Genomic DNA, 24874 nt, shown 5'->3' with positions numbered 1-24874 from the left:
CTGGATGGCAGTTAATTTCCTGAAAAGTATCTTGTCTTTTATGACAAAAATATGTTAGCAGAACAACTTCCAGATCTTTCTGAAGAGTGGAAAATCCTTTGGAAGTGGCTTTTCAATTTGTTTAAATTCTAAAGAGGGTTATCCATTCAGAAATTTTCCTGCATGCATTTTGATTGGCTTACAGGTTTTTTTACACCTTAGGTACAGGTGAGTGTTAAAACAGACTTGTTATGGTATAAATTTTGGTTGCAGTTTATCAGTGCCTGATGGTTCTTGTGTTTCTCTTTAGTTTCTACTCGTTATTTCCAGGACTTCCATTTCTCATTATCAAAGGACTGTTTTATCTGTATATGGTCACCTCTTGTCAGTTACATTTTTTATTTTTTTTTCATTTGAGATTTAATATGTTTTTCCTTAATAAAAGATCATCCTGCTTTGGCAGTGTGATGGATGGATGTAACTGCTAACCTGAATAGTAGGTTTATCAGTACTCTGATGGTCAGGCAATGGGAAGATAACACAAATACTTCTGTTCCATTCTGCAGGCCCCCACCAGTGAGTGAAAGCGCACCAAAAGGAACCGTGGTTGCTGTTGTAATGGCAGCTGCCTTGAACCAGACTATTGTATATTCAATTGTTTCAGGAAATGAAGAAGGTAAGTACTAATACTTCGGTCTTAGTGAGCATACTGAACACAGTGCATGCATCTGATGTTTTCAAGAAACAGTGATTAGAAATAAAGCTGCTGAAGTGTAATCCCACCTTGACTGTACAAGCAGGAGGGACTGTTCTCGTTACTGTTGTCAAACCTCTCAAGATCAGCCATATACAAATACATGTGCAGGAGAAGATTTTGCTCTTTAAAAAGTAGCAAATTTGCTTTAGATAAAGCTTGCACTTACACCATACATCTCTTTATTAATACTGTAAAATTGTATCCTTCTCTGATGTGCATCTTCTCCATGGGGAAATATATATGCCCTAACTCTAGTGTGCTGTCTATAGCACCTAAATAGAGAAAAGCGTAAGTGTAACCTTTTCTTTGAACTGATAGTTTGAAGTAAGGAATTGTTAAACTTGCAGAAGAAAGCAGAACTACAATTTGAAGGAGGCCCTGACTTGATTTATAACTTTTACTGTGAAACTTGTCTCATTCTTGTTGCTGGCCATTCTCATAAGCTAGCCAAATTCACTTATCTTCCTCCAATTTGTCAGCAGAATACAATGACAGTTAAAAAACAAATTTTCACTGATGTGAAAATTTACATCAGTACCATATGATATGAATCTGTGGCATATCAAAAAGAAAATAGGAATTTCTCGGTTTTACTGAGAAATCTTTTTGAAGACATTAAAGACTTCTACAATACGGTATCCACAAGTGTTAGATTAGAGCAGGATACTTAAAAAAAAACACAACACCATCTTTCCTATTGTTTGCATCCTTCTCAGTTACTTTCCATGGTCCACCTCAAAATCCCTAAGCTAAATTACACTATAAGTTGTTTGGAGAGATGTGGAAAAACTCCCATCCTCATTTTTGTGGCAGTCAGACATTTGTTGTCTGCTCTTGCCAGCATTTCCTCAAGTTGGTTATTCCAGTACTAGGTTCAGATTCAGCTGCTGTGCTCATTTGAAGATGGCTTCCAAGAAGGCTTACATGGGATTTTAGAATCCTGAGGCAGGAAGGATGAGGATGAATTTCTGAGGATGGTGTCAGAGAATAGTGACATCATGACATATAAATGTTTTGCCTAAAAAAATGTTTATAGGTCTTAAAAGGTTGCTTTTCTGTTTTTTGCTGGATTTCAGATGTATTTGCTATTAATAACAGAACAGGTGTGATATCAGTTAAAAAGTCTCTGGATTATGAAAGTGTAAAAAGTTATGAACTTCGAGTTCAAGCAGACTCATTACAAGTGGTACGATCCAATCTGCGTGTCCCTTCCAAAAGTAAGTTTTGAAATCCTTACTGTTGAATATCTTTTTAATATATTTGTTCTTATTTTTTGAGAATACGGATAACTGAACTCTAGCTATTGTTGTGTTCTCAGAAATACAGTGCTGATGATGGTATGTAAAAGGCAGCATGTGCATTAATGGAGCTCTGTGCTTGCCCTCCACGCATGGAGCTGACGAGTCCTGGGCTAAGGCCTCACAAATAATGTCTGTGTTACACAGGGCTTTCAGTGATCTAGACATGACTTGTTTGTATATGATCAGAGAGCTAAGGATGAAAGCCACATGTTTTCAGTGTAATTAAAGTTTTCTGTGATGGAATATAATGGTTTTTCATAAATACATTTTGCAGCACAGATACAAACTCTTCCTCCCTGCAGCTGGGAACTTGTATCCATGGGGATGTGTAAATCTGAAGGAGCTGAGCACAAGGCAGAGGGGAGCAATGGGAAGCAGCAAGGGTTAGGACTCTACAAAGAGGATTGTGGGGCAGATAAACAGTAAGGCAGACAGGAAGAAAAAGGCACCCTAAGCACCCTTGAGGGTCTGTGTGGAGGTTATTGCAAGTGACTGAGAGCAAACTGGAGGAAAGGATGGACAGGAGGTTTTCTTGCAGCATCTCTAGGTACAAAGGAGTTTTGTTTACAAATTGTTCTATTTTGGCGCTCTCATTAGAAGGGATTTTTTCTCCCTCTTTTATGGTTGTCGTCTTCTAATGAAATTACTTTGAAAGGTGTTTTGGTGTTTTTATTGTGCTTCCTGTAAGGAGAAGGTCTGGGAAGTCGGGCTTTTGGACATTTATCTCACTTAGTGTTCCATTCCATCTTTTACACCTTCCTATTTAAGCCACATTTGAGCCTTAATTAAAAAGCGGTAATACTCGAGTTGTACCCAAAAAAGTATTTTAATATTATAGGCTTTTACATGGGCAATATTTGCCTAGAATTTTTTTTGCTGTATTTTTTGATCTGTTTGTCTCTAGCTAAGGAGCATCATGGACTTGATGGCAATAAGTCTGGGGTGTGGGAATGTCGAACAGAGAAACTTCTCTAGGACAGTGAGGAATTGAACGTTATTTAAAGGCTGTGAAAATATTACCTTCTCCTTTCATTCAAAATTGACTGTAAGTTTATTTCAAGTCATTAGTTTTGCTGTCAGTTATTCCAATATGAACTATGGGTCAGATTTGTTACAAGTGGCTGCAGCTTATTTCTCCTCTGCACTTCCACCCATGTTAATCACAGAGTAAGTCTTTAGCATTGGGGGAAGAAAAAAAAAATAAAGGCTTATCCTGACCATGAGCAATTTATGGAAATACAAGGTTGAAGGGAAAACTTCAGCTTCTTTCATTTATAAACATCTGCCCATGGGATGCTGCCGTACCATCTCACTGCATTCCCCCTCACATGAGCTGAGGACTCCCCAGGAGTCACTGACAGTGATGGTCATTGTGCTGTCTGCCCTCAGAGGCAGCACCATGGCTCAAGCACAGTGTGATCTCTTCCTCCCTCACTGCAGGCAGAAATTACCTGTGTCAGCAGTTTTGGCAGGAAGAGGGCCACAGTGCCACCCTGTTGTCAGAGGTGGCAAAGCAGTCCCATGACAAACAGTGTTTCCCATGCCACGGGTGGCGATCCACAGAGTTAACAGTCAGTGAGTTGCAAAGGAAGGGGCACGCTTAACTGATTCTGATGTCCTATTCTGTAATTAGTCTTGTAATTATTGTAGTAATGAATACAGTAATAGCTGTGCATATTAGAAAAGCCATGTCCAGCTTACTTCTGTGCCTGTTTGGTGCATGTTCGTAGGAGTACAGTGTACAGATTAGAGATTATAATTCAGATTTTTAAGGATAAAATTTAAAATAGGGTGCAATTCTTTTTCTACAAACAATATAAATGTGCTACTGTAATTACTGTTTGCAATACTGAAATTGGTACCCAATGAAAACTTTCTTGCAGATTGTAAAATTTCTTGAAGCTACAGAGGTTAATAAATATTTGCGAATATGCCATAAAATTGTGGTAATAGACTGCAACCTGAGAGATTGTACAGGGGATTGCCTTTAAAATACCTTTGTCAGACTTTCCAATACTACCCCTGTAAGCAGCAGATTTTTGGAAAATGAGAGTGTATTATTGTAGTTATTTGTTCTTCATAACAGAGAATTGTGTCTGTGGCATAAAACGTAGGGATTATTCAGTGGTCAGAAGCTGAATCACATTAACAGCAATGGAAGGTTCTGTGTGCTGTTACATCCGCCACCATTAATGTATCTGGAGAAGGATAAAGAGAGCCGGTGCCAGCTGACTTCGTTTCTTTGTGTCTGGGAGAGGTCTGGTTAAGGTTGTGTTTCTGTAAAATGCAGCTAGGCCATGCACAGCAAGGAGGTAAGGCCTTCTGTTCAGCATTCAGCTTTCTGCAGGTCTCTATCTCACATGGATGAACAGGCAGGGGAGCCGGCAGGTTCTGGCAGAGGTCTTTGGGCATGCTTCTGCTTTTTTGACCAGTCTTGCTGGTCAGGGAAGAACTGGCCTCTGTGTCCCTCCTCCCATCCGGAGTCTACGCTATAGCAGCTTTCCCACCTCTACAGCAGTTTGGAAAAGGTGCTGGCTGGGTTATTTGGTTCAGGGACACCTGATAATGACTGGTGGTTAAACTCCAGTTTAAACAAAGACCTGTGCATGTTGTGTATGAGTGGATATCCACAGGTGTATAGCATATATTAAGTTTCCAATATGCACTGTGCTGGATAGCTAAGGAATCTGATACTATTTGTAAAATACTTCACAAGTATCTGGCTTACTAAATCACTTAGGTCTTTGTAATAGAGACTCCTTGACCTCATGGATTGATTCCTACTCCCTATTTGTATGATGTATGCCTTTCCATTTTCTCAGCACCTTTTCCTTTCTTGATAAGAGGTAATCAGGTTATACACTACTTCAAAATTCTGGGGCACAGAACCAATGAACTAGAGCAGAAGTAGGTGAGATGCAATTAATGCACCACCATGGACTTCAGTGACAGTGAAATGATGAACCTCTCTGGAGATAGGTCACTTTGAATGCACATCTCTAGAATTACGTGACATTGAAGTATAATGCACCACCTCCTCTGGAGCTGCAGTGGTGAGCCCTTCTGGAGCCAGCACTGATGCTCAGCTACAAAACAGTGCCAAATTTACAAAACTCAGAAGCTTGTTACCAAATTGTTCTTAACTACATTACTATGTAAAAGGATTTTGAGTGATCATCTCTGCAATGGAAAAGTGGATGATACGCATTAAGCATAACTAAGCTTGTCCTTCAGTGGTAGTGCCAACTGATAGTGTAGTAATAACTGAATAAATAAATGAGGAAAGAAAGTAAATTGAGATGTCCTTTGGAGAAGGAGAAAATAAAATTGGTGATTTAAACTGGGTTTTTAAAATACGATGCTAAATCATGCAAAATCATACTCTTAGATTCAGTGAAATTGAACTCCTAAAATGAGTTACTTTCACTGAAACTTAGTAAGTGAAATTACAGTGCATTTATACTTCATTTGAATAGAAGAAACGTCAGTTCTGATGATGATAGTGAAGTTAAAAGGTTGAAATTCTAACCCGAGGAATTGGCATCTGATGATGCTGAACCCTGAATGACCTCAACTATTAATGGATTTCTCTATTTCAGTTGAATTTAGCTGCAGTATTTTTTTTTTTTTTTTTATTTTACTTTTTTTTGTCTCTGCTCTTTGCTGCTTAGATTGCCTATCACAATAAACCATGGGCTAGTGGTATACTGTCGGACAAATTAGGATAGTGATCATTAGCTTCCAACTTGAAGCTTTTGGTTCCCCCTCACTGGATAAGATGAGAAACAGAAAAACAGTTACATAAAGGGAATATTACAGGGCTGTGTGTGGCGGGACGTGTTCTGCAATTTGAAGGTGCTGCTTTGTGATCAATCACAGAGCGAGCAGCTCCTTCCTCCCAGAAGGAGTGAGATGAAGGGAATGTATCAGTGCAATTAATCATTTACTAAACCAAAAGTACTTCTTGAACAAGAACTGGCAAAATATCATATTTTTTTCTCATTTGAGCAGCCAGCTGTTGGCAAGGTTTTCATCATCATCTCGTTGTCCTGAGGTTTGATACCCAGGAGGAAAGGGGTCAGAACAATAACTGTGACAAAGAAGAAGGGCAGGAGGAGATGGGACAGGGGAAGCCAGGGTGACGAGTGAAGAGGAAGTGCTGCCCAAACACATTAAGGAGGAGCAGTGGAGACCTGTAAAGACAAGGAGGAGGTTTTACCACTGAAGTAGTCCTGGTCCCAGTTTTAAGAATCAAAGAATTTGTGAGCATCTGGTGTCTGTGCCAGACAAATAAAACGTGTACTGTGATGGGAGGTGACAGGGTTTCCCATTTTGATCTGGAGAGAAGAGCCATGCAACAGAGCCAGAATACACTTGCTTTTGAACACCATGGACAAAAGGGCCTGGCAAATCCTTCAGAGAACATAAACATAGGATGCAACCATATGTTTTCCACTGCCCAGTTTCCAGCATCTGAAAAAAGTGCTTCTTTTCATTCCCCAAGTCTGCACATGTGTCATTTGCTCTCTTACCTTGAATTACCGCTGCCGTCTGTGCACAGCTTCACCCGTCCTCCATGGCTGCGCAACAAAGTACCTCCAGGCTGTTCCAGTGTGTGCCTGCAAATGGATGTGGATGCAAACAGATTGTTTCAAAATTAGGTCTTCAGAGGCGAAGGTGTTACCAGCTGTCACAGTGCTGCCTGGGACGCTTGTCTTAGTTACAAGTAACGCATGTCAACTGCTTCTTGCTTAACCCGATGTTGAGAGGGAGACCAGATGGGAGTAGTTTTGGCTGCAGGTTTCTCTTCTGTAGGTTTTATCTTTTCCTGCTTTCATTGTCTCTAAAACTTGTGCCTCCCCAGTAAGCAGTGTTCTCATGATGGCAGCAAAACGGGGGTTTCTCGTGTCATGGACTTGAACGTGTGGTGGAGCTCTACCCTGCATCCTTCATTTTGTCACCTGCATCTTCATTTGGAAACTTCTGGCAGCCTTTGTAGTTTCACTGTAATCTTTCCCGCATCCCCTTTTTATTTCTGCCTGTACTCTTTTGACTTGATTGGTCCCAGTTAATAGGGTGAGGACGAGCAGCAAATAAGCATCAAAAATTCCTAGAGATGCAATAATAATTACAGAACTATGTGATGGTTTTACCATATTTTAGGGGGAATTAACAAGAAGTGAAAACCATAGCAAACAAAATCTGTCATTTCTACAGTCGTGCTTGCACTGTCCTGATAAGCACATGTCCTTTTCAGGAATTGCGAGTGCCCCCTTTGTGTCTGCATGCAGTCTGCTGGAGGTATAAGGGAGAACTGGAACAAGATATTCCTCCTCACTGCAGCAGGGGCACTACGGAATTCAGAGTAGCATGAATTATTATTAAACATCAACTTAGGAGTAGAAACAAGGAAGTGAAGAGGTAAAATTCCTCAAGAGTGTTAGACCAGCTGGGGGGGAGAAATGCTTTTCCACATAGCTTTCACATCACTCAGGTGTGCTGAGTACTACAGGAGTGAACCTGCCATCTTGGTAAAGATGGGTTTTATTTTGGCATTAAAAGATTTTTTTAAGAGAAAATGTACCTTTTGTTTTAATAATTACATGTTTTATTCATGCATTTAGAACAATCTTGTGCCTTGGGCCCAGCCCCAAGCAGGAAATGGTGCAGGCTGATTCCCCACGGGTATACAGTGGTGCTGCCCTGGGGTCGGGGGGTCATTTCTGTTGTCAAACTGGTCCTGTAATCCTGGCTGGGAGGCAGTGCTTTGCCATGGGTGTTGGAGAGTAAATGGAGAACAGTTCTTTCTCCTGTCATGTTTTTGGTGTTCTAATCACAAAATAAACCTTAGGGAATCATAAAGAGAAAAGAAACAAATCTAGTTTTGTAACTGCAATTCTGCAACTGCTCTGCAATAACTGGGAATGATAGTTTTTCTAAGTTAAATTTATGAAAACGAATTCTGTATCCTTGTATTATTTATTGTCTTTTCAAATAGTCTTGAATTTTTATTTTCAAATGTGTTGTAAAGTTCATGCTGGTGATGTTTTACAAGTTGGCTGCCATGCTTATCTGCAAATGTAGGAGTTGTGACAGATGGGCAAAATATGTTGCAGAGCCTGAAGGGCTGCAAATCTGCCTTCTCTGCCACACACCTCTGGGGGTAGTTTCCCTGAAAGCCACTGAGATGGACTTCAGTTATCTCTGAGCCACAAAGAAATGTATTCTAGAGAAACTGCATAAAACATGAGCTCCCTTTCAATTGTTTATTCAGGAGAAAAAAAAAAAAAAAACATTTTACATTTATTTCAATCAGCCCTTGGATCAGTGCTATTCCAAATATGTCACTGTGTATGTCTCGTCAGAGCCTCGTTGATCTCTGTGTGGTGTTCTTGATCGGCTACAGCATGATAGTTTCTCCAGGCTTATTGGGCACATGCTGATTTAGATGAAAATCCTATTGAAAACAGAAATTGGTGCTGATTTCTATTTGGTTCTGCCAAATTTAGTAAGGCGAGATTGAGCACAGCTGCAGTTCAGTTCATTTCACCTGCCAAAGCACAAAGTCGGCTTAACAGACTTGTAAGATGGTAGTAAAGCAAAGTATTATAGAGCCCTGTCCAATTGCATTCGCATTCTCAGTTTGATTAAAATGAACTTCTAAAAGAGAAGAATCTGCTGTTACTGCCTGCAGAACCAGCAGCCACTGCTTAAGCAAGATGCAGATGTTCTCTGTTAAAATTAGCGATGTATAAAGAGCAGCTGTATCAATGGCCGTTTTGGCATATCGTGGAAGACAAGTGTAGTACCGCTGGTGAATGCATGGTGTAAAACAAATCTGGTAGCACTCAAATCACAGTTTAACTACAGCCTTCATCTGTCCCAGTGTTCAAATAGCATTGCTTTAGTTCAACTTGATTTCTGTAATCTGGCCAGAAACTGCAGGTTCACATGGATCCAGGCACGTTATTAACACTACTTAGGTAAGCAGTGATAGCAGTGTGTTTGGGAAAAGCTTATAGAAATGTTAGTACACAGTAGTTCGGACCATCTCCCTAGAGTTTTTGTTGTTTTTGTTTGTGTTAGTCATTCCTGATGTACTAGCTTTATCTCTTTCAGAGGATCATCAGGTTCCCTTTAAGATGAGCTCTCTGGGTATTTTTACTTTCCTTAAGCAAATTGCAGAAGCTGAAAGAATCCAAAAGCTTCAACTTCTAGTCCTGGGAGAGATTGATTACCTGGAGCGCTGCATGCAATGTGTTAGGTACCTAGAAGCTAAAGATGGCTTAAAAGCAGCTGCAGATCTATGTACTTTGCACACTGTGACTTGTCTCACTGGGGTCTAGAAGAGAGGAGACAAATGGGACACAGGAGACCTTGCAGGAGATGATGGTGCAGAAACTTCCATTGCAGAGTATTGTATGGCAGACTGGCCAATCTTTGTGACTGTTGAAGGTATTGATTTGAAAAAAACAGCCATTAAATACGTCTTAGTGATGAAAATGCACAGTAAAACTAAAGAAGCTGTTGGCTCATCAAATACTGACTGCATGTTTAGTGTGTAGAGAAGAATTTTCTTTACAGTTGAAGGAAGGCAGCTGTAGCTCTCCAATTTCTTCTCTCCTCGTCCTTTGGCCACCATGGCAGTTTTGTGATGCTTTGTCCAGGGTGAAATGTATTCTTCTGTCACCTGGCTGGCATAATTGCAGTTTGATTGCATGAGGCAATCACAAGGAGTGCCAATTTGCAAGAATTAACACGAAGAAGTAAATTTGGGTTTCAACTCTCAGAATCCAGAGATAAAATAATTTATCTTTTTTTTTTATCTTTTTTTTTTATCTTTTTTTTTTTTATATAAATTAAATAATTTATAAATAATTTAGTGAGAGCTGGGTTCCAGATCTAGAATAACAGAGCAGCAAGGATTGGCACACATGGGGATACAAAGCTTTCCCTCTGAAAGGTGAGTGCAAAGATGGGTGTCATTTGATGTTGGCTGTCCTTCCTGCGAGAGTATCAATAAATAACAGTGCGCATTATATAGCAGGTGCTGCTGCTGCCATCCTTCATGTACCAGAAGAGAGAGACCGAGCCCTGTGCACACATTGTTCAGTACAACCACTAAATACAAACATGACGGAAAAGAAGAGTCCAGTGCTGTGCCCAGACTCTGGAAACACGCGCTGCTGGTGCCCTTCTCACTCGGGCAGAGCACTGAAGGTGCAGGGGTGGCAGACGTAGGAGAAGAACCCCCTGTGCATGCAATATCTGACTGAGTCAACCAGAGCAGCTGGGGAAATCCCTGCTGCAAAGGGTCTGGCATGCCCTTCACAGGCATGGCACTGTTTCTGATGAGGGATTTTAATGCGTGTTGCTTCTAGGCTTATTCGATGTGGGAATAAGGCAACCTCTGCAAGTGGCTGCTGGTCATTTGCTGCAGCCAGCTGGAATGGGATAAAACCATGAGGTAGCACGGAGTTCATAGGCTCTGCATTCCCCTACATCTGCTTCACCAAATGAAATACAAGTTGTGTATAAAATGCAGTAAGATAAAATGGAGGTATATGTTTAATTTAACATTAATGATGCTAATGCTGGTTTGGAAATAAGCAGGGTATTTAATTTGCTTTGTGCTTAATGTAATAACTTTCTCATTTTCAAAGCATTCAACCATCACTGAACAAATCAGCATTTTGGCAGCTCAGAGGACTACCAGCAAATTAAACAAATGTTTTTGAGCAAATTGCAAAGCAAACTTTGCACGAGGCAAAGCCACCTCACCAAAACTGGCTTGAAATTATGTCCATTGTGAGCACTAAGCAAAAGACGTTTAATTTGCATTACGGAGAACTAGTGCAGGTTAGCAAATGCCTACTCCTACCAGCGCTGAACGTGATGCAATTAAGCTCTTTCCTACAGCAGTAAACTGGTGCCAACCATTGATATAACTGTTTATTAGCTCTGCAGGGCAAGGTCACTTGCACGCATTGCCTGTAATCCTGCTTAAATTGCCTAAAGGGTGTAGGTGCAATGAAAAAGTCTGCCCGGGAATCTCATTTTTCTCCACGGGGCTGCAGCTTCTAACTGTAACTTGGTATTGCAGCCAGAAACATTAAGGATCTGGTTTAACAAGAGAGAGATTGGACTTCCACGGAATCTTACAATAGCTCTTGGAGTGACATTTTTCTTCACTGTAGTAAATAATATAGTCAAAGTTAGAAGTGTTCTTTCAAAATGAACATAAGCAAACTAGACATGTTTACAAATAGATCATTATGTCCACGTTACAGCTGTTCAGATGTTTAAATGTTGGATTATGGCTTTGTTTCATGAGTTTGGTATGAAGTCGTTTTTCCTTGAAGCTTTGAGGAACAGTACCTATGAGTTTTTTTAACCTACTTTAACAGATCAGTGTGGAAGGTAAAAAACTGATTATTCCTCTGAGGAAATGTCGTTTCCTTTTTCTTCCTCCTTTCTCTTTTCTCTGTGTAGTAATACGTTGGATGACATTTTAAATAGTTTTCTCAGATTTCCATTGCTTTTATGAATTACTCATTAGTTTCCCATTAGTTGGACCATCAGATGCAATATTTTTGGTGACTTCATCATCCTAAGAAATAGTCTGTGTACAAATTTTTTGCCCCGCCCCCCCCCCCTCCCCCCTCCCCCCGTGTATAGCCACTCAGCTCTTTCTAAATAAGACTGCATTTTGAAGCTAACTGATCAGCACAGCACCTGTGCAGCATTTAAATTATACTGGCACTGAAACAAGTTGGGAAAATCAACTCTGAAATGAGGTAATTTATCATTTGAAAATGTGCTCTTAATGAACTGGACACTGTCATTTCCAGCAATCTTTCTGGATTATACTGTGCTCTGAAAGAGACAAAGAGATCTTGGTATAGATTACTGCACAGTTGAATCTTCTTTGCAGCAGGTCCTTCATTTTTGCATTACTCCTTACAGAAGGAAAGCTGCCTTTATTGTTGAATGTGGTGGATCAGTAACTGTTTAATAAAACAGAGATTATTAGGTGTTTGTTGTTTTTTTTTCCCTTGAAGATGTATTGAACCTCTAATATTTCTTGTGCTCTGTTGGGCCAGTCCAATTTGTGATGCATGCAAATTCATATAGCCCTAATAGCAAAGCGTGGGTGTGCAGGTGATGGGCATCATTTGCTATAAAGGATAACGTTTCAGCTCAAGTTAAGTCAAGAATTAAAAAAAAAAAAAAAAAAAAGCAAATGAAAAAACAATAAAGGGTAGAGCAAAAAAAGCATGATTGATTTCCTTCAAGTTCATACTTCTAATACCAGGTATGCTATCATTTCATATATATTCTTACAGTGTTTTCTGTGCAGTTGTTCCACATGATCCGTTTGGACTGTAAATGTATAAACTTGATAGGCCATGATGATTGACTGCCAAATGTTCTATGCATGCTTTTCTTTCCCTGCTTTAGGTAATACAGCCAGGGTATTCATTGAAGTGAAGGATGAAAATGACCACGCACCTGTCTTTACCAAAAAAATGTACATTGGAGGTGTCTCTGAAGATGCTAAAATGTTTTCTTCTGTCCTTAAAGTTAAGGTAAGGCCGGAGTTTTTACATAGCACTCACTTCCAGAAGAAAAATACTTTTAAGGTTTTGGTTTTCTAGAGGAGGTTATGGAACGTGTTTCTTCTAAAACTGCTTGAACTGGACACTGACAGTAAATTCCCTTTGATTGCTTCTTAAATACAGTCAGCACAGAAAGGGTATTGTTTTTTTTTTTTTAATAAAATCAGTATTTGACAATGAACATGAGTCAGATGGTTTCCATTTTCCTGTGTATGATTTACACACATTAGCACTGTATTCCAGTGGTTATTGGTGCAGGACTGATTTTGAACTTGGAGTTATTTCTGTTAAATTTATGTGGTCGTCATCTGAAGATTTGTAGCTATCATTATATAAGTTAATGTTCGGATGATTCTTTTATGTTTGAACACTAGTGTTAACCTTAACTTCTTCTGACTTCTTTGTCAGCAGCATGTTTATGCTTTAAAAAGTAAAACGTGGTTTCTGTTTCAGGTTAGGGAAGCAATTTCATATCTGTGCACTCTGACACAATTTGTGGGTAAAACAGATTATCTGTAGTTTAAAAAAATGAAATAAAATTCAAGGAAATGTAATATATGGAATGTAATTAGCATTAGGCAGAAAAATAACTTAGAATAAAAGCTATTTGTTTTCTTTAAAATACTTTGTGACACAGTCTTTTGTGCTAGAGGCAGCCTGGGTTGCCAGGATTTTCCAAGTCAGCTTGTTTCTTCTACCTGTATTTTGTTACCTCAGCAGGCCTCCTGCATCTTTTTTCACTTTAAGTGTTAGTGGAATAGCTTTCAAGTGGCTGATTCTAGCTGATGCATGACAGGGCACAGATATATGACCTGCTAAGAGTTTTATGTTGACCTCATGATGTATTTAGAGCACCAGGAATGGAACAGAGAATATCAGAGCTTATTAAAGTTGTCCACTGTTTTTTTGTTGTTTTTTTTTTTCTCTTTCATAGCAGTCCTCCCCAATTAAGCTCAGAGGTTGCAGAAACGTGGAAAATGCATTGATTATTGGTGAAAAAATGGATTGATTATTGGTGAGAAGCTTCTGCAGAGAAAACTTGCTAATGTTGTGAAGTAGTTGAGTATTTTTTTTATACAGTGCTTTTCTTAGACATGTTTTTGGCCCCAGAATATCCATATTAGTCTTTCTTAGAAATGCATCCAGCAGTCCAAGTAAACAGCTGGGAATTTTTACTGAAATGGCGTTAATTTGCACCTTAGGTTGTGTATTAGGAAAAATTTCTTCACTAAAAGGGTTGTGAAGTATTGGAACAGGCTGCCCAGGGAAGTGGCTGAGTCACCATACCTGGAAGCCTCTCAAGAAACATGTAGCTGTGGTGCTTAGTGACATGGTTTAACGGTGGACTTGGCAGTGCTAGGTTAAAAGTTGGACTAGATGATCTCAGAGGTCTTTTCCAACCTCAGTGATTCCATGATTCTATGAAATGCACTAGGTAAGGGTTTGTTACAGTGCATATATCCGCTGTATGCCCGTTCTTCCTAGCTTCTTCTGCAGGCGGGTGGTCTTTGAGACCACAACAGGTAGGGTCAGACCCCCAAGTGGGGCTGGTGAGGAATGGCAAGTTGCACACTACCCTGGAATGGCGCAAGGGCTGAGCATGTTTGCTAGTCCCCTGATATGTGCGGATATGTGGAGGAGTCTTAGTGCCACTTGGCCTTGTGCCCTCTGCTGTGCCATGGATGCTGCTGTTTGGTAGGTAGTGTGACATGTCACCTGCTGGAAAGGCTGGTGCCCAACCTGTAGGGCAGTTCAGGGGACCGGATCGGGTAGGGTCGGGTGACAGATCAGAGCTGGTGCAACATCTGTTGAAGTGTTATTAGCAGCACGTTGATTTTTTTGTTTGTTTGTTTGTTTGTTTTGTTTTGTTTTTTAAAAAAGGAACAATACTGAACATTGGGGAAGATGTAGGGAAGAATTATGCTGCAAGGAGACTTAAGATACGCATTGGTAGCTAGAAAGGGTGGTTAGCCCAGAAGGCATGTTGAAAAGGCATGATTCTTTACTACTACTTCATTGAGTGTGATAACTCAGTTCAGACTTCATAAATGAAGCTAAAAATGTCGTCTAGCATGTACAACGCCTTTGTTTACTTCAAAGAGCTATTTCCATATGAATAAGGAAATTACAAAGCAAGTAATAAGGCAGCATTACATGTTGGAAATAACACATTCAGAAAAGGATTTTGAAATTTTGCTTTTATGAATTTATTTTCCTCCATCTTCTATATTAAACTGTCAAGGTACACCAGATTTCTACTCTACATGAAATAGCTAAATGTCACCAGATGTCTGTGTGATTCAATGAAGGGGAAAATGCAGATGCCCAAATGAAAGAAATAATGGTAGTATTGCTGTTAGGGTGATCTCAGACCACAGTTGAACAGAGTTTGGAAGGTAGAGGTAATACTTCTGTTAGTATCTTTTTTTTCCCTCCAGATATTTTGTCAGTTATTGCTTCTGGCTGCAAACCTTAAACTGAAGCTCTGGCATAATCAAACATAGGAATCAGAAAACTGTGTCAAATCCGTGAACTTTAGAAGTGCTGAGGATGCAATACTGCACAAGGATATTGGAGTAGATAAAGAAAACTAAACAGCGAAGTTATTTAGATAAAAGAACATTTTGTGGATGAAAGTAAATGAAACGTAAGGAACAAGTGTAAAAATACGTTATGAGTTAATCGTACAAAATGTTAACAAAACGTGAAATTCTACCTGGTTTTTGAAGATGCATTTCTATTTATTTGGCGTAGATCCTCATGCATGTCAGTCAAGGGGATGAGTGAATAAAATAAAGCAGACATACAGGCAAGGGATATTCAGAGGTGAAGAGGAGGAATGTGCTTTTTCCCATCAGAAATATTTCACTCAGAAAAGGAGGTCAGAGGACAGAAAAGGACAGTCCGAGGAAAATAGGAAAGAAATTATAATTTGATGTTTCTACCCCGCTCCAGTTAAAATCTGTGACAGAATTCTCCCTGATGTCACAGACAGGTAAGATAGAACATGGTACAGGACAGAAGATGATAGTAGTGGATGGCATCAAGCACAAACGTGTGTTTTATTAAACTGAAATGAGAAACAGTTAAGAAGTGCCTGCTGGAGAAAACCTGGCTGGAATGTATTGTTCTAGCACCAAGCATCTGCAATGCTCAGTGCTAGTTAGCTTACTTTCTGTCCTTTTTTTTTTTTTTTTTTTTTAAAAAAAAAAAAAAAAAAAGTAATCTGTTATTTAGGTACAATACCCATTCCAGTTAGACCGTTGAGCTCAGGTGAATAGAAGCCATTAAATGAGTAGTTTTCCGAGCTGAAATTTTCACGGACGTTAATAAAGTACGCAGAGAGCTTGTATTTGACGAATTACTCACATTACCATTGTAGAGGGGGATTTAAGCTCTTGGTAGGAGTTTTAAATCCATTTGCTTTCACCTTCTGCATTCACTGATAGTTGCTAATTGTTAATGAAATCTGAGTTGTTGTGAAAAGAAACTGATAAATACTCTGCATGTTCTTATTCTTTCTGTCAGTGATCTTTCTTTGGTGATCTTTAGACATGGTTTTGATGGGTGGAAAACCTGCTCAGTATAGATGGTTGAAATCACTCTTATTGGGGTACAGTGGACCAACATTTCCTAATTATGAAGAAAATCATCTTATTTATCTATGCAATTCCATGTAGTTATGTTGTGGAGAAGTGTGCGATTCTTCCCGCACACTGAGATCCAAACTTGCCCTGTTTTCCCCTGTACTTCAGGGAAATACCAGCATAAATAGGTACTAAATGTGTAGGGGTCACATAACTTTTATATTGGTTTCTTCTGCCCATTTCATTATCCTGAGGGAAGGAGAGGGTGTTAATTTTTTAATTCAATTGTAAGATTGTAGTTACCAAAAAGGAAGGGACCCTAAATTGAGCTAGTGTTTTCCTTGTTTTAAATAAAAGTAGGTATTCTAGTGGTATAACAGGGACAGTGTTGATTAACTGCTGGCTTCTCTTGTTTCTCTCTTGGTTTTTATCTGTAAGCGACAGATTTTGCTTGAAAACCTGAAAGTTGAAGGCTTATATGAGTAGTGGATGATAAAGGATAGCAGGTCAGCTGTTTGAAAGTGTCTGCTCCTCCTTTTATTTGTGATTGGTTTCTCTGTGTGTGTTTTTATATTTAATACCAACTCTTTCTCATTGCTGTCTAAGGGCCCTGTTTTTATATCTCTTGTGCCATGCTCTGAGTAACCTAAGGGAGTTCCTGAATCTGTGGATGGGGCTGACGTAGTTCATGACATTATTTAGTACCAGGGCATTTATTGTGCTGCCAATATGTAGAGGCAGTTGTCAGGGTTTGGCTCACTAAATGAGGTGGGATGCTTGAAAAATTGTATACAGGAGGGGATAAAACAAAGCCTGTAAAAGAGGAGGGTGTATTAAAAAAGAAACAATGACAAGACAATTCAGTGGAGAGAGGCTTGGAATGAAAAATAGCACTTGATCAGAGGCTTAGATGTGGATCCATCTTTTGATTTCATATCATAAAAATGCAACTCATGTTAACCATGGTATATTGCTCATGTCTTTTTCCTTAATTGTGCAATTTTTATATACTGTAAAGATCCTGGAGAGAGAGGTTTAGGTGATAAATGACAAAAAGTTTTTATTTAAGCTTGCTTAAAAATAGTGTGGAAAAGCACATCCTCTGAAGTAGGGTGAACATTGATACAGCTAATTACAGTTATTCTAAGAAACCATGCTGAACTAGAATTTATTGCTCCTAGCAGTTAGTAAGGAAGACCTCCAAAATACTGTTTCTTCCATTTCTGCTGTAGAATAATGTTAAATATTTATACCTGAAAACTACTAATAGAAGGATTATATTTTAAGTACATAGTTGGCTTTTCTTCTTGTAGAAAATACAGTGAATAATTAATATCACTTTGAGAAGGCAGATTTTCCTTAATCTCAAAACTGTTCAAACATGTTTGGAAAAAGCAATTGACAGGTCAAATGCAAAATGATTTTATGTCCTGACTGAAGCTGGAACTTTTGATTTTTTTTATTGAAATAATTTATATCTCTTTAGACAAATGTATGGCTACATGTAGATAAATTTTTAATAAGAAATATTTTGGAAATAATCCAAGAAAAACTTCCAAGGAAATAATCCAGGAAATAAATCTCTATAGTCAGGTGGGATGATAGCATTTGATCTGCCTTTGAGAAATGTGAACAAATCTGTCATCATTTCTGTTGAAGTACCACAAGAATCTGAGAAAAAAAAAGTACTGCAGGACTTTTGTTCAGGATATCAGAGGGTGATGCTGAATCTTTGGTGCAGAATTACTTTTTCTTTTCAGTGGTATTCTCACCACTTTATCTTCACTAGAATAACAGGTTGCTGGCAATGTTAAATAGTAAGTAATCTCCGAGGACAACCAAGTATAAAATAGGCTGTGTTGGATTTTTTTACACCATAGTTTTCACTCTGGCACGGTTTTAGTTTCAGCAGATAAAGCTATACTCAATGAGAACAGTTCTAAATGTCCATGAAGAAACAGTCACTGTCATGACCAACTGGAACATGTTTCTGTTGAAATGTCTGGGAAAGATCCAGTTAGTTTTAAAATAGCTTCTGAACTCTGAAAGCTGTCCTCGATAAAAGTATACTTTTTTTTTAGGCTGTGTCTTTGCTTATTTGTACAAATACAAATCTTATTCTACAAGAAGTAGTGATTTTCTTGAGTGGAAAATTGATGCAAGGTTGACGTCTATGGTTCATAAAATGCATTGTCAGCTGAACCTTCACTGATGACAGTCCACCATTTCCTTTGACACACTTGAAAGGAAAGAAGGTAGGATGTTTCACAGTAGCTCAGGCACATTCTTCCAGGAACTCATCTACAGTGAAGGCATTGGACAGTTTGCCAATTGCAGATTTCATCTTGAGAGAAGTAGATGATCAATTATGCTGCAGGAGGCACCTAAATGAACAGGCAACTTAAATATTATCTCAGCTGGTGCTGGAACCTAGCCCCAAAATGCTCAGAATTAGGAAGTTATAAAATCTAGAGCTATTAATAATTAAATGTCTCAATTCTTACAGAGCATAAAGCAGGTGAAAGTCAGAGATTTCTGGAGAATTAAAAATACAAACAACACATGTGACCCAGTGGGCTAAAAAGGTCTATCAGAATGAGTAAAATTGATCCAGATGCGAAGTTAGGACCTCTGACGTGCGTATATAGAGGCATTCAAGATTTCCTAGCTGGAGTTACGTGTGAGAGCTGGGATTCAAGGTTATAGGAATTACTCTGGAGGTAGTCCCCCAAGGAGCATGGGCAGCAACTGACCTTTGTAAGGAGGAAAACAATCACAAACCTTAGTGCAAGAAAAAAAAAGAAAAAAAAGAAAAAAAAAAAAAGAAATAAATCTAATACTGACTGAAGAGAAAGGAGAGAGTCAGACTGAGAAACAGGAAAAAATGCATTGATTGCTGAGAGGTAACTGCATTGACATATTGGAAGCAGACGGTGTGTCTCCCCTGTGAATTAGACAAAAGTGAATAAACGATGCAGTGGCAGAGACAGCACAGAATCAGGGTCAGTGTGGAGAAAGAACTGGAAACTGGAGCTTCTTCAAAGAGGGTATTTCCTGCTCCGAGCTTGAACAGGGGAGAAACTGAGCTCAGTTTGAAGTGCGAAGTCCTTGGATATAACCCATCAGAGAGAAACTGAGGACATGATATGTCCTACATACTGAGTAGCCTTATACATGATTTGTGTAGATGACAAGGTAGAAGCAATCCTGTTTTATCGTGTCTTTTGTGCCTCTGGGTGTAGTGAGACAGATCCTTGTGTTGTATCACGAAGTAGAGGACAAAGTCGCTTTAATCCTTGTGGTAGCCTTCCTCTAGTAAGGATCAGCATGCAAGTAACAGCCCCGGTGAGTGTGTGCGTGCTGTGGTTAAATCATCAGCTTACAAATGCTGCCATGAACAATTGCAGAGGAAAACTGTCTTGGATGACTACTTGAAAATCCAGTGATGGTTGCTAAACATAAGCAGGCACTTCCAACACAGGAATTCCCCTCAGCTGACAGCAGGACAGTGCTGTGGCAAATACCATGTGTACTTCCTTGGTCTTATTCTTCCATACACATTTCCATATTGCCAGAGTTGGAGACAGGACTCAGGGCTAGATTGATCCTTTCTCTAACTCAGCGTGGCTGTTTTGAAGTCATCTTAAAAATGATGTTTGCTATGGTGAAGAGTCTTTGAGCAGGCTGGTGTATACTGTTTCTGGAAGCCCTGATTTTGGAAAGACTAGAGCTGGCTCCTTGAGTGAGAAATGCCTTTTTCTGCTGTGGCAGAAGGAGATGCTGGACCTCCTGAAAAGATGTGAATTTCAGAGCACTCCTGCTTTCTCTATTTCACATTTGGCTGATCCGTGATGGATTAGGATGCCTCAGCCACCTGTGACCCCAAAGGGAACACAGTAGTGGCCTGTTTTGAGGGGCTGGAGCAGGCTGGCAACACTACTTTCACCTAAGGGAAAAAGAAAGGGGAGCTTGAGCATCCAGACCAAACTGATTAGCAGGGAAGTAGGAAGCAAACAGCATATATTGCACAGTTGTTTCCAGCTTCTAATTTCCCTTGCTGCATCTGTAATGATGTGTTGGGCACCAGGAGTTAATTTGGTGATATAATTCATAAGGCCTGAATTCAGCAAAGGATACTTGGAATTGTAGAATCACAGAATGGTTTGGGTTGGAAGGGACCTGCAAGACCATCTAATTCCAACCCATAATACTAAGCCATTGACAGGTTTTGCATAGCCAATATGGTTTTGGGGACCTTGCTAGAGTAACTGGTACAGCCCAGCGTATGCCAGAGCTCTGCATAGAGGTGTATTATTTTGGAGGAGATTTCTGCAGTGTTTTATCATTGCCAGCACTGGGGTCACTTCAGTAATTCAGAATATTCTGATTTTGTCTTTCAGTTGTCTCTGGTAGTTTTCTGGTTTTGACACTATGGCAAGCTGTAACACAGTGGGTTGCAGCTGTGGCTGCAGGGGAGGGTCTTCATGCTCCTCAGCTCTGTCTTGAGAACAGTGATAAGGTTTATTGCAAGCAGCTGGTAGGTGCTGTTTTATGGATAATGAAATTGAAGCCAAGACTCATCTTGAATCTTCCCCTTTCTCCTGAAAGCCTCAGGTCAAACCTGTTTGTGGCTTTAGTAGGGGACTCGAGTGAACACCTCACCATTCTTTCTTATGTTCAGGTATCTTCAGTCTTGGCTTCCTGAAGTTTGCAATGCTGAACTGAGCATCAGAGGGCAAGAGGGAAGATCATGCTAACAGGGTTGCACTGACAGAGAGCTCAGCTTGCCAAAACTGGGACAGCTTTCCAAGTGGGGAGGTCTTGTGGACACCACAGAACTGTGTTAACACAGTGCTTTAAGGCAGCAGCTCTTGCCTGCCAAGAAGCTGGAGCAGGCCTGGTGGATTGGTGGAGGGCTGGGTTAATAGCAGGCATCTGAATGGCTGGTGTTTAGGTATTGATATGGCTCCTGCTGCTAGATGTGATTTACAGGGTATGCCTGCTTTTTATTTGCCATTGCTGTAATTAAAGTAGTTAAGCGTAGTAATCACAGTGGTAGGCACTTGCCAGCAGTTAGCATTTTGTGGCAGTTTAAGCTAATATAACTTTCCCTCTTTTTCTGAATAGGAGATTAAAAAAAAAAAAAAAAGAGTTGAGAGGAATTAGCTAGGATGTACTAAATTTTAGGTGGCTAGCACAGTAGTTATTAAGGAGGTTCAGAAATTGTTTTACAATTTGCATACAAATTCACCATGTCTTTACTCCAGAGATTGTTACATCAAACAAGATACAAATAATGCTTTAAGTTTCTAAAAAGATATCTAGTTTTGCAATAGTTTAAAAAGAAAAATAGTTGGAAATGCTGGAACCACATTGGCGTCAATACGAAGATGTGCTTACATCACAAGCTAGGATTTATGGCTGTGTTTATTCCCAAATTCTCAGGTGATCTCTACCCCACTGAGATCTGCAACAGCCTCTTCCAGCTGTTGTCCAGGCCGAGGGATGTATGAAGGTGCTCTCAGCATTCTTCCCACCTGTGCACCTGTATTTTTCCACGGGAAACCAGGGCTGGGTGCAGGGCAATTTCTGCTCAGGCTTTGCTCTGGGGAATTGGTGTCATGCTGCCACTCCAGCTAGGCAGATCTCCAGTTCTGTCTCATTTTGGCACTTATTAAGTTATTCCACGTTACCTCTGTGTCTTTGTACAATGATATTTGCAAATATGAATGTCTTATTTTTGAGGAGTGCAATTTATATAAAATTAAGACGACAAGCTTTATTGTCCTGCACAAAAGCTACAGCTTTCACGTTAAAAAAACACAATTAGTACCTCTTTGAGTCCTTAACAATTTGCTGTAGTCATTAATTTTTAATACAGCTATTAATGTAAATCATTTTTAGATAAATTTTGTCACAACTATACCACTGCTGAACATTTGTATGTTTAATTCCAGTTGCTTAAATCATTCTGCATTCAGTGGCTTACACAAAATTTCTCCCCCTCCCATCAAAGCACAGTTCTTCCCCTCTTGAAAAATGTTTCGTAAGACACCCTAGTCTGGGCACTGGTTATGCCCTAAAGAACCCAGTGAGTAACACTGGGAGTAAAAAATAAACTGCTGTGGGCCAGACACACGCAGCAAAGCACAGGAAGAGACGAAAACTAGTAGCGAGTACATAATGTTACACGCAAATTGAATTTAGAGACAAATCGGCCAATAAAGTATTGGATAAACACTTCTCTCATAATGGAAACGGTTACATATGTGACTGAGGCAGATACTATAGATTGCTTCTCCCAGCTCTATAAGGTGCAGCAATTTTGCTGGCAGCTGTAATTGCTCACTTAAATATATTCATTTGAATGTAAAATCCCTTTAGAATAGGGTAATGAGTTGTCTTGCACTAGATTTTCAGAATGATTCCTATAAATAGGTAAAAAAGCTTGATCTCAGAAGAAAGCTACAAAGCATCAAAAAGTCACTTTCAGGTAGAATAAATTTGGGTAATGATCTGCCATATGAATTATTCTACAGGAAGATGGTTGCTTTTAAGGTCAATGTCCTCTGAAAGCTGATGAGTGCTAATGCCTATAAGAAAAAAATAAAAGGAATCTGTTTGTTCAAATGGCACTTCTTAACGGAGGCTTTTATCCTTGCATCTTAAAGACCATGTTTTCATTGCTAATAGCTCAGCAGGAAATGTGGAACTGTGTTAAATACCATTTCTCTTGTAATGATAGCTGAGCCTGATTATCACATCTCAAACGCAAGAGCAGCTTCACACAGCCATCTTTTTTTGCCTGCTCATTTCACCCAAGGCCTGCCAAATGCGCAACACATGGATGAGATCTTTGGAGTCCAGGGTGGTGTTTTGGTGTTTAAAGAGACTTTAATCCTCTACCATGACCCCCCCTGAAGAGTTTCTAGAGAATTGTTTGACCTGGACCCTGGCATCAGTAAATAATCCTAAAAACAAGATTCCCCCATTAATGGCCTAAGTCTAATTTTCTCAAAAATATGCTGACTGGCGGGCTTCTTTCTTGTATTTTAAGCCTGAGAAGATCCAGGCAGAGTTGCCCTGGGGTGGCAGTGTACCAGCTGTAGACAGTCCTGGTTATGTTGGCAGTGAAGTTCTGAACACCCCCAGAGCACAGCTGAACTGGAGTAAAGGCAAAGAAATGGGGAAGGAGGGGAATCTGAAGGAAACACCTCCTGTGGGAAGCTCCCATTACTTCTGTTTTTCTGTATGAGCATGATTTACCAGAACAGAAAAAAAGGATTGGAGTGGTTTTGACTGCTTGAGTATCCTAATTTGGGAACCTTAATAACGCATTAAACCATTTTCTGCAAGATAACTAGCTGCTCTCTGCAGAAATTGTGGTAGCTGGGAGCCTTGGTGGTAGGACAGCTGCTTTATGCCTCATTTGCTGATTATTTGGGTTTCCCATCCACTCTGTGGCCATTGCAGCCAGGCCTGCAGTGGTGGGACAGCAGGAACAGCAATCTGGATCAATGCTTTAATTACAGCTGTGGTGGTGCTCAGCACAAGGCTTCAGGTGCTGGACAGGCCTGGTGGGGATTGGTGTTTCAATAGCCGTTTCTATTCTCTCACCTTTTCTGCTTTTTTCCCCCAGAATTTTCAACATATATGAGAGCCCATTTCTGTGATTAAAGGTCACATCATGCTTTTTGTTATGAATGTGTTAATTAAAAACAGGTGTAATACTCATAACTGCTAACCTATGAATGCTGTGGTTTGAGATTTGCTATGCATTTCATCATATTAGAATTAGCTATTTTGTTTTGCCACTGGTATTTTCATCTAACTGATTTTTTTCTCAGAATAAGGACCAGACTTGCTTTAGCCACATACACAACATTTCCATTCTGCTCTATGAAAACAAAAACAAAGCCCACACAATCTTTAGGGAAATTACTAGCAGGAATTTGCTTCACTCTAATGGTGCATTATTAGCCTTTTCTTTTTAAATATTTTCTTCTTCAGTATTAATCTCTCTACATGAATGTTTCTTGACAAATAGAACTTCATAGTGGCAGGTTCCATGAGACTGAGTTTCAGCCCTGGGCACCTTGAGACAGCTTTCTGCTGTGAAACACCAAGTTTTCCCTTTCCTAATTTTGCTTTTGCACGTGCACCAGAGAAAAGCTTCAATGGAAAAAAAAATGAACTGCCTTGCCAGTCACCATCTTTGTTAGTTAAAATATGATTTATGAATCTGAATAATCTGTAGGGAGAGAACATACTTGGTAGAAGCAAGAATCGACTTTGAAGCATATTTGCAGTGAAAACAGCACACTTAAACATGCTCATCTGCTGTAACATCTGTCCTCTGACAGAAAGCTGTTTGCCCTGCTAAGAATAATATTACACTAATTTCAAGCATACAGGTAATTTCCTTCAAAGAACATATCTCTAGACAATACGTTGGCTCGCTAAACTTTTTACCATATAAAACAGTACTGCTGTTTTCCTTTGGCAGTGTTCATTACATTTGAAAAAGAAGCAGCATTTGCTCTTACTGCAGTAATTTTGTGTGGCGGCCAAAGCAAATTCTTTCCACGAATTAGATTGTCTCCTACTTTTTTATTAACGATATTGGACTAT

At 39.6% G+C, this 24874-nt stretch overlaps 1 protein-coding gene across 1 annotated transcript in view; it reads left to right on the top strand.

The window, feature by feature from the left end:
* The window catches only part of PCDH15 (protocadherin related 15), a 731645-nt gene that overhangs the window by 647532 nt on the left and 59239 nt on the right, over positions 1–24874 (top strand). Inside the window, exons 28-30 of the mRNA XM_082765483.1 lie at positions 546–655; positions 1813–1953; positions 12499–12626. Coding sequence (XP_082621609.1) covers positions 546–655; positions 1813–1953; positions 12499–12626 — 379 coding nt within the window. The remainder of the gene's footprint in view (positions 1–545; positions 656–1812; positions 1954–12498; positions 12627–24874) is intronic.

This window comes from Aythya marila (assembly GCF_965140915.1).
Source record: "Aythya marila genome assembly, chromosome: 7".
Taxonomy (NCBI): domain Eukaryota; kingdom Metazoa; phylum Chordata; class Aves; order Anseriformes; family Anatidae; genus Aythya; species Aythya marila.
The sequence above is the reverse complement of the archived record's forward strand: the minus strand, read 5'-3'. Positions and strand labels throughout refer to the sequence as shown.